This window comes from Poecilia formosa, unplaced genomic scaffold, assembly GCF_000485575.1.
Source record: "Poecilia formosa unplaced genomic scaffold, Poecilia_formosa-5.1.2 Scaffold497, whole genome shotgun sequence".
NCBI classification, from domain to species: Eukaryota; Metazoa; Chordata; class Actinopteri; order Cyprinodontiformes; family Poeciliidae; genus Poecilia; species Poecilia formosa.
The window spans coordinates 352,714-362,761 of NW_006800436.1; the positions used below are offsets into that span (position 1 = coordinate 352,714).

At 40.1% G+C, this 10,048-nt stretch overlaps 1 protein-coding gene and 1 long non-coding RNA gene across 4 annotated transcripts in view; one reads left to right on the forward strand and one right to left on the reverse strand.

The window, feature by feature from the left end:
* Positions 1-7,230, reverse strand: part of nebl (nebulette) — a 63,378-nt gene extending 56,148 nt beyond the window's left edge. The window contains exons 1-2 of one of the 3 annotated variants that reach the window (XM_007578911.2): positions 6,921-7,230; positions 4,282-4,376 (exon numbers count right to left, since the gene is read on the reverse strand). In XM_007578911.2, the coding sequence (XP_007578973.1) occupies positions 4,282-4,376; positions 6,921-6,989 (164 nt within the window). In that variant the 5' untranslated portion in view covers positions 6,990-7,230. Of the gene's footprint in view, positions 1-4,281; positions 4,377-6,025; positions 6,423-6,920 lie in introns of those variants that run through there. The other 2 variants (XM_016664599.1, XM_007578912.2) reach the window with 2 other exon arrangements.
* Positions 7,231-9,375: 2,145 nt separating this feature from the next.
* On the forward strand, positions 9,376-9,972 carry LOC107833998 (uncharacterized). Its single transcript, XR_001659771.1, has 2 exons — positions 9,376-9,819; positions 9,886-9,972. It is a non-coding gene; the product is annotated as an uncharacterized LOC107833998 (long non-coding RNA).
* Positions 9,973-10,048: the final 76 nt, after the last annotated feature.

Below are 10,048 nucleotides of genomic sequence, written 5' to 3' on the forward strand. Positions count from 1 at the left end.
GTTCATTTTGTTTGTTTTTATGACATAAAACACTTTAAACTGCTGCGTTGCTGAAATATGTAGTACAAGTAAACTTAATTGATTATTGATGTAATAAATTGCACATGAAATCTTTGTGGATTTCCTGCAGCACAGCCACTAATTGCACCTGGATTTCTTTTGTACAAGCAGTTTAGCACTCCTTATTTTAGCCTTTTAAACATCAGACCCTGCAGCAGGTGGAGCTTCATGCCACCATGAGCTCAGCTGGTCTGACCTGAAACTGATCAGACCTGAAGCTGATCAGACCTGAAGCTGATCAGACCTGAAGCTGATTTTCAGACCTGAAACTGATTTTCAGACCTGAAGCTGATCTTTAGACCTGAAGCTGGTCTTGTTCGTCTCGTTGCTCCTCAGAGAAGCAGCCGTTCCTCTGACGTTCTGCTCCCAGCAGCAGATCTGGGTCATGTGGGCCGATCCGTTACATAACCATCAGTCTCTCTTCAGGCTCACAGAGGAACTTTATTTACCTTCATGTTCCAGCGAACAGCAGCTCTTCCGTTACATAATCAGATTTTATTGGAGCTCATTTGCATAAATAAAACCTTCAGTAAAACAGAACCTCAGTCAGTTTCATGTTTCTGAGCAGAACCAAACAATCTGCTGCTTCCTGATGAACCTGACAGATTTACAGGAAACGTCTCAGCCTGATTATGAACCAACTAACATGATGAAGAAAAGCAGCTGATTGACCCCCCCGTCTGGTTCATGGTGTAAATGAACTTTGATAATAATCCAATGCATGTCAGATTTAAAATAACTCAGCTCTACTTGAAGCGTTTTTAACTTTATATTTTTACATTTTATTTTCAAATGTTAAACAGATGAAGCTACTAATAAACAAAGTAGTTAGTTTAGCTCTATAATTAATATGCAGATTAAGCCATTCAACAGAATCTCCATTCTTATTCCAGTAAAATAATCCCACAGTGAATAAATGCTTTTATTTGGTTTCTTCATTATTTAGATCAAATAAATGTAAGTGAAACATTTCTGCTCCTTAAAGCTGTTTCTGTTCAGTACCTGCCGTCCTGAACAGAAACACTCGTCTCATGTTTAGTACGGCAGAGGATCTGTGATGCTGTGGGCCAGAGCTGGGAGGAAAGTAACTACAAATACTTCATTACTTAGTAGCTTTTCCAGGTAGCTGTATTTCACTTTAGGACTTATTTTGGGTGTATTTTTTACTTTTATTAGCTACATTTGAGCAAAAACTTCTGGACTTTCTGTTTCTTTTATAAATATCTATGAAGATGAGACTTAAAGGTCGAGGGAAAACTATCTGCTGGAGAACAGCAGATAGTTGTTCTGCTTAAATATGAAATATATGAAATATAAAAACATCACCAGCAGAATGAATTATTGAGGTAACTGCAGAGTCTGTAATTAAATAATCACAGATTAATCGCTAAGCAACGTGAACAAATCAAAAACTGTTTTTGCTGCTAAGTAGATGAATAAGTTTCCATCTGAGCTCAACAAAAGAGACAATTAGTTTTTAATCTGATCTTCAACCTGCAGATTAAAATGTTATTCTATCATTTCATCCTGAAGCTTCCTTAGAAATGTGACTGTGGATGCTAACATTAGCATTAGCTGCTACATGTTTAGCATTGAGATGCTATTTTAGGCTGAATAGTTTCACTATTACTCCTTCTAACACAACAGTCGTGTTTTCCAGCGTCCAATCAGATCTTTAGAAGCAGGAATTAAAACCCAGTGGGACCAAAACAAACGGCTTCATCTTCCATCGCTGCTGTTAGCTGATGTGTATCGATTTTATCAGAGTACCAGAAACATGCAAATAAAACGGTTCTGGCCCGGACCTTCTGTATGCAAAAACATAAAAATAAAGTTGATTAACTGCACAAAAGTTTTTTAAATCTATGCAATTAATTAATAAAATGAATGAGTTTGATTCCTGGCCCTTTCAGCCATTTCTACAGAGACTCACATTGAGCCTGGTGGTGCTGTAGGTTTGCATCATGAAGAGTTAAACTGTTTCTGTGGACAGACGTCCTGCAGAGCCCCTCCAGGGCCACAGGGGGCGACATTCCCAGCAGGAATCTGCAGGCTTGGTTTCAGTGACAGCCTGAGGTTTTCCTGGTTGGATTGTTTCACTGTTAAACTCATGAAGCTGTGTGTTAAAGTGTCTAAAGCTCTCATGTGCTTTTTAATCCCTACATTATCTGCCCCCCTCATCCTGCAGGCAGCCGGGCTTTAAGGAGCACGGGACCACCAGCATTAAACCTCACACAGTCTCACTCTCCTCTCAGCACTGGGATCAGCTAAAGATCCAAAACCATCCAGAACACGAGTCCTGCTGCCAAAGAAAATGACTGAAGGATTATTTATCTCTTTCATCAAAATTTACCCAAATTTCACCAAACACAACGAGAGCCCTGGGCCATAAAAAAACCTTCCTGCAGTAATGTTCCCATGGCAACAAGAGAGAGGAAGAGGAATTATTTTACAGGAAGTGATGAAATGGACTAATTAAAGTACTAACTAGTGCCTTAGTGATGGATGTCTGAGAGGTAGAATCAATAAAAGACATCATAAAAAGTACCAACGAAGAAGAAAGCGCTCACAGAGCAACATGCAGAACCTGAAACCAGACAGATCCACTGTAAGGCACAGAGGAGGACCTGTGATGCTGTGGGTCTGTGGTTGGTTCTGATGGGGAAACGACGTGGGTTTGTTTGAAGAAATATCTTTTAAGTTCCTCACTTCATTAGTTATTGATTAAACAGAAACGTTTCAGGTTTTATATTTAATATTAAGAGGAAAAAAGTAAAATACCAAAGTGTCTTTGGATGTAATTTTTTTTCTGCCCTCATATTAAGTTAAATCAGATTGTTTTTTTTTCCAAACTTCCCAATTAAAGTGTGAAGACAAACACTTGGTTCTTAGTTCTCTTCATGTCTTCTGACCCGTTTCAGCAGCTTTCTACCAACCGGGCGTGAAGTGAAGCTGCTGTTTTCGCTGCAGCCACAGATCAACAACGAGCCAAGAAAAGCTGAACCGATCCGTCCTGCAGCTCTAAAAACAGGCAGCGCCGCGGCTTCAGAGACGCTTTAATTACAGGACGCCGTTTCTCCTCTGAGCGCCACTTCAACACCGAGCTGCAAAAACAAAACCAAGAGAGGCGGGAAACGCTGCAGGAATGCTGCTGTGCAGGGTAAACAACCAGCAAGCTGGGAACAAGCTAACAGCTGCTGGAGTCAGGCTGCAAACTGATGTAGTTCAGAGAAACATTTTAAGTTTCAATCAGGATGTGGTGAAATCTGGAGGGATTTATTTGGAATCATTTTTAATTAGTTATTATCTGCTGATATGTTTTAATTAACAAACCAAAACTCAAAGAAAACATTAATAGCATCAGATTGAAGTGTGAGCACAATTAAGCTAACTGGCTAATGCGCTCATAGCTTAGCTAATTTCTCCATTTAGCATTTCTTCGAGCTTTGAAAACAGAATTAGCTTCTCCTAAATTAATTTCTCCAGTTAAATTCTGAATTTATTCAGATGTTTAATAAACTTTTAGTTGAATAAAGTTGAAGTTTTGTCTCGAAGCGATAAGTTTGGACAGCAGTTATCTGAACTAAACGCTGTTTCAGTTCATTTACAGAAGGAAAACGGACCTGAAACAAAGATTCTGGTTCAACCAGCTGAAGGGAAGCAGCTTTTTAACCCAGAGGGGTCAGAGGTCATGGTAGCCTCTCAGCCAATAAAACCTCTGTTTGAGATGTGATGTCAGAACAAAGACGGCTCTAGCTTCCATGTTTGGACTGAAATGATTTTTCCAGATTAGAGCAGAAGAATAAAACCTCTTCATGACCTTCTGATGTTCAGGAACCAGAAAAACCTGGAAAAACCTGGAAACTTTAAAAACTCCAGCAGAGCCTCTTTCTACAGCCAACACAGAAACCAGATCAACATGACAACCAGCTCACCGCTACAAGCTAACGGGTCAGAACCACAGGCCCCGCCCCCAAAACACCAGCTGTAATTCATCCAATCGTCCGTCACACGCCGCTGGAAGCTCCGCCCCCTTTCAGGTTCATCATCTCTCCATGTTTTCATGGTCCAATAAGCAGCAGAACCACTGAATCCAGCACCGATAGAAAAACCTACAGGACTCCGATAATAGCCGCGGCTCAGCCAGCGGTGGGCGGAGCTTAGCAGTCAGGACGCATCAGCAGCCATGATGGATCCATCAGAGAACGCGGCTCTACTCACGCGTTGCAGTACGGCTTCTTATCGTAGCCTTTGTAGTTCTTCATGTTCAGGGTCATCTTGCAGACTTCACAGTGGAAACATCCTTTATGCCAGTTCTGATGGGAAAAACACAAACAGTCACATTATGTCTGATTATTGATCAGCTCTGATCTAAAATCCTCCTGAACCAAAACCAGACGAGTCCAACAGTCGGATCGAGTCTTTCTGAGTCACACAGACTTTCTTCTGAAAACTTAAAGTCCTGCTCATCAACATTTCTCTGGTTTTCTGGAGGTCAGACATGATTTGTTCACATTTATTGGATGAAAAGTATCACATTAATCTCAGTTTGACAGAAAACAGGATCTTTAATAACGTTTTCACTTTGTCTCAGTAGAAACAGGAATATCTGTGGATACTTGGTGTTTTTCTCTCCACTTTTCTATTTTCTCACAATTTTCTAGAACAAACAAGATCCTGAAATGTTTCAAAGTGTCGGTCTGGACGGGGAAATATTCCACCATCTTGGAGTTCTGCTGGCATCCTTCAGCTGGAAGCTGCAGCTCCGAGTCGCCATCAGCAACCGAACCATCTCCATGACAACAGGTCACTAATCTGCAGCTACAGGAGGCTAACAGATGCTAACAGCTGCTAGTTTCTGTGATTTCTGGTATTTTTGAAGTGTGGCTATCAGTGTAAATGTAGTTTCTGTAAACAGGAGTTCCTGGATATAAATAGATTTGCTCAGACTGGAACAGCAGCGGCTGCTCAGTCAGCTCCTTTGGCTCTGGCAGCATTCAGCTCAGATCTTCCTCCATCTGCTCCGGATCAGTATTATTCAAATCCTTAGAAAGTGACTCAGTTCTGTGTTGGAGATGTTAACACAGAGCTTTGACTGGTGGATTCATCCTCAGCTGACAGTCAGAGACGCTTTGGAAACAAAAAGTGATCAGAAATATTTCCTCAGATTATTTATCGTGTTTCTCTTCTGGACGTTTTCTCTCCAAGCAGCAAAGTTTCTGTTAAAGTCTCTTGGTCAAAACGTCTCCAGACTCCTGAAGATCTCCTCCAGCTTCTTCTCTTGCTGCTCATTTTAACCCTCACTGCTCCTGTTTCATGCTCCAGGCTCTATTATCCTGCTGATCAAATCATGTTAAAAAGCATAAAGAATCTCCCAATGCGGGTCAGAACCTCCAGACATCAGCAGACACCAGAACTCTCCAGGTTGGACTCGGACATGTCTCTGGTTCTTCAGTCATCAGTCGTCTCAGTGATTCAGCCTGGAGCAGCAGGGAAACCCAGACATCTGACACTCTGACGGGATTCCTCTGCTTCTCATGGACCGGTCCTGGAGCCAGACGGTCCTGCAGAAGGTTCTGGGTCTGTCAGTGGAACCTCCAGAGGAAAAGGTCCAGAAAGTTCTGATACCAGACTCTGATGGATCAGGAGACCTTGTTGGTTCCTCTGTGATCCACTCTTCTTCTGCTGTCAGCTTCAGGAGAGTTTTTAAGAAAATAACAAAATCAGCAGTTAACCTTTTACTGCCCCCAGTGGGCATTAATGGAACTGCAGCTGCTGCAGACACATTTCTCCTCCTACATAAATCTCCCCTTCAGCTGGAAATCACTCAGAGCGCCGAGCATTTTAATAACCGGACAGATGAATTGTTTTCTGCTGGGATCTGAAGTGAGACGAAGCGCTGAAGATGATCTGATCTGGAGGTTTTCTGACAGAAGGATCTGATTCTCTCCTCACTTTGACTCACCTGGTTTCTCTGCAGCCTCCTCTTTAAATCTCTGCCTCCAACAATCATTCATCTCAGAAAACAAGAGATTCATCTCCTCATTTCAGACACTCCTGGCTCCAAAAGGCTCTGCCCAGTGAATCCATGTTGAACCAGTTCAGACTGGTTTGTTCTGCTGGTCCCAGTAGGAACCAGGAGATGTTTGTTGGTTTGAGGATGAAAGTTGGAGGAATTATTCTGAGCGGCGCCGACATGCTGCTGTGTCATCTGACGCCTCAGAACAGACAGAGAACATGAAGCTGCTGAGATCAATTCATAATTTAACATCGTTATGCAAGAAGCTGCAGAAAAGTGTTACTGTAAAAACTAGTTCAGAGTCTGTGATGTTTGATAGTTTCTGCAAATATAATAATAAATCAACTGATTTAGTTACAAATTACTATTATTGTTCTTTATCACATATTTTCTCAGAGGCAACAGAAAACTTTAATGATTTAAATGTAAAGTGATAAATGTGAACGTTATTGTAGATTTTCCAGAAAGGATAAATAATGGATGTTTACTTTGGGAAAACTTTAAAAATCTGACAGGAATAAACATAAATATCTTAATTTGAAAATCAAAAGTGCCAAATTTTCACGTTACAACCACAAATACCAAGTTTTAGTTTATTGCTGCTTTTCCCCGTGTATTAAATTCAATTATATTAATTTCCTTTAATTAATTTTTTCAACTCTTGAACATCATTTTCTTCAGATCAAAATTTATCAACCTATATTGACGGAAATTTTCCCCTCACGTTTTTGTTTCCTCTTCAAAATGAACTAAATGAACTTTTAACGGTTGATAATCTAATGTAATGTTTTAACCAGGTTGTATCAAATCATTATTACTCCGTAGAGTCTCCAGCTCCCACCTTGTCCAGGCAGCTGACTTTCTCCGTGGGATAGACGATCTTCCCGCAGCGGGCGCACGGCGGGTTCATCCTCCGGACCTCCTCTGGACTCTCCGGCCGATAAAAGTCCGTTTGTTCCGCAGAGACGGAAAGAGAAAAAGCCGCTCCAGCTGGAGCGGAACCGTTTTTAAAGAAACAGCCGCTGAGAGAGAAGAGAGAGGAAGTGAGGCTGTTTTCTCTGAGCGGAGCTCCGAGGCTGGATGCTGCTCACACTGAGCTCAGGAGTCAAGCTGGAGACAACCAGCCGGAAGGAAGCCGGGCCCGGCCCTTTCAAAATAAGAGCGGAACCAAAGCCATTAAATGGACGGAGGAAAAAAACGAGTTTACCAATTAGTAAGGTGAATACGTTTATTGAAAAATCAAATGATATCAAACCACAAGTAAAAATATTTTTATTGCTTTATTTACAAGAGCTTTCTTTAATGTTACATAACATAACTGTCCTGGCCGCACTTCACTGGCTGCCTGTATATTTTAGGATTCATTTTAAAATTCTTATGTTTGTTTTTAAATCATTGCATAATCTTGCCCCAGCTTACCTCACTGAGCTTCTTCATCCATACATACCCCATCGGTCTCTCAGGTCTGCAGATCAGCGGCTCTTGGAGGTACCGAGATCCAGAAGGAAGTTCAGAGGGGACAGGGCTTCTCTATCATTGGTCCTAAGTTATGGAACGACTTGCCTTTGCAGGTCAGAGAGGCCCCTTCACTGTCCACTTTTAAAGCTCGTCTTAAAACCCATCTATTTTACTTGGCTTTCAACTCCAGCAGGATCTAGTTTTAAATTGTATGTTTGTTTTTAAACTGTAAGAGTTTGTATTTTTTATTTTATTTTTATTGTTATGTTGTGTTTTAATGTACAGCACTTTGTATCAGCTGTGGTCGTTTTAAAGTGCTTTATAAATAAAGTTGCTTTGGTAAAAAAGTTTTAATAAGTTTCACTGTTAACAGAGTCAAGCCTGGATTCTCCTCTACCAAGTCATAATAAAGATTATTAATCACTTAAGAGGATTACAGTTCTTGCTAATATACTTTTAAAAATAATGATTTAAAAAATAAATCACTTGTGATTAAATTGCTGTTCTGACATTCCCTCTTAATAAACCAGCCTGTTTTCTTCCTGTCCTGATTATTTTTTCCCATTCTCACAACTGAATCACATGAACTTTGTGTTAAATATTTTAGAAATAAAGCACTTATATAAGATTTAATAAACATGAAATGTTAATTTGAAATTATACTTGTTGAATAACATCTGGACGCTGCAGCAGATCAGATTTAGACGCGTCACAGCGCTGTAGTGTACTGACTGGAGATATTTTGATTCACTAAACAAATGATTACCATCTGAACAANTCCGTAGAGTCTCCAGCTCCCACCTTGTCCAGGCAGCTGACTTTCTCCGTGGGATAGACGATCTTCCCGCAGCGGGCGCACGGCGGGTTCATCCTCCGGACCTCCTCTGGACTCTCCGGCCGATAAAAGTCCGTTTGTTCCGCAGAGACGGAAAGAGAAAAAGCCGCTCCAGCTGGAGCGGAACCGTTTTTAAAGAAACGGAGCCGCTGAGAGAGAAGAGAGAGGAAGTGAGGCTGTTTTCTCTGAGCGGAGCTCCGAGGCTGGATGCTGCTCACACTGAGCTCAGGAGTCAAGCTGGAGACAACCAGCCGGAAGGAAGCCGGGCCCGGCCCTTTCAAAATAAGAGCGGAATTAAACCGGTTGGATAGAAGGAGGGGAAAATAGCTAATTTACCAATTAATAAGTTGAATTAATACGTTTATTGAAAAAAAGTGACACACCAGAACATAAGTGAAAAATATTTTGATTTATTTACAATTCAATGTTTTATTCCCAGTTAGATTTTCTTTGAAGCTGCTTGAAGAGATCTTACATTTCCTCTTATTAATAAACCAACTTGTTGTCTTCCTCTGATCTGATTCTTTCTCTCTAATCTCACAGCTGAATCACATGAACTTTGTGTTATATTATAAATGAAGCTACATTTGCAGTAAAACAGTGACATGTCATGTTGTTAGTAACTTAAACTAACCTGGTTTGTGTTTCACAAAGGCAGGATTATGAAATCCAGGTTCAGAGATAAAACCGGGTTTGACAAAGCTCCATCATTTCATCACATTTTATCCGTTTCACAAAGACCAAACCAGCTGAGCAGGTGCAGCAATATCTATACAAGTTTAATTCAGGTGAATCTGCATCAATACATTTCTTCATCAGATCAATGAGATCGATCATTCACTGATGGTGCAGTAGATTAATTGTGTTCACCATCCCTCACACCAAATGAACAACATGTTGATGGAGGATTATGAGGAATTAAAGCCAATCAAACTCAATAAAAAAAATAAAAAAAAAACTCCTGCTACAATAACGGCTCGATTAAATATGTAATTAGCCCAAACATACATTCTTAAACCAATTTTAAAAAATCATAAAACTACATTTTATTTACTCAAATAAACAACTTTAAATTTATAAACAAACAGTGGAAGTTAATATAACGAGTGAATCTGGCAGCAATTCAGTGTTTCTCAACCCTGGTTCTCAAGGCTCACTGCCCTGGATGTTTTAGGTATTTTCTTGCTTTAGTCCAGCTGATTTCAATTGATGACTGATTAACAGGCATTTCTTGAACTGCAATCAGTTTAATCAGGCACATTAAATCAGGGAAACCTCTAAAACATGTAGGACAGTGTGCCTTGAGGACCAGGGTTGGGAAACACTGGATAAATTCACATTACTCTTTTCTAATTCACCACTTAATAATTATCCAGAACAAATATGAACAACAGATTACAGTATATATAAGAACATTTACAGTTTCTGGGAAGTATGTGGTTAAAATGTTGACAACAATTTGCAAATAATTTTACTAATAACTTAGAAAATCCTTCATTAGTTTTACCTACAGTTAACTTCCTGTTTGAGTTGTGATGCTTTTGTTTTGAAGGGACAATTTCTTGTTTAACTGTCAGAGTAAAAGCAGCTTAATGACAAAGACAAGATAAATTATAAAGTAGGTTATAAAATGTATATTATCTGCAGCCACCAAGTTGGAGACAAAAGGTAAATTT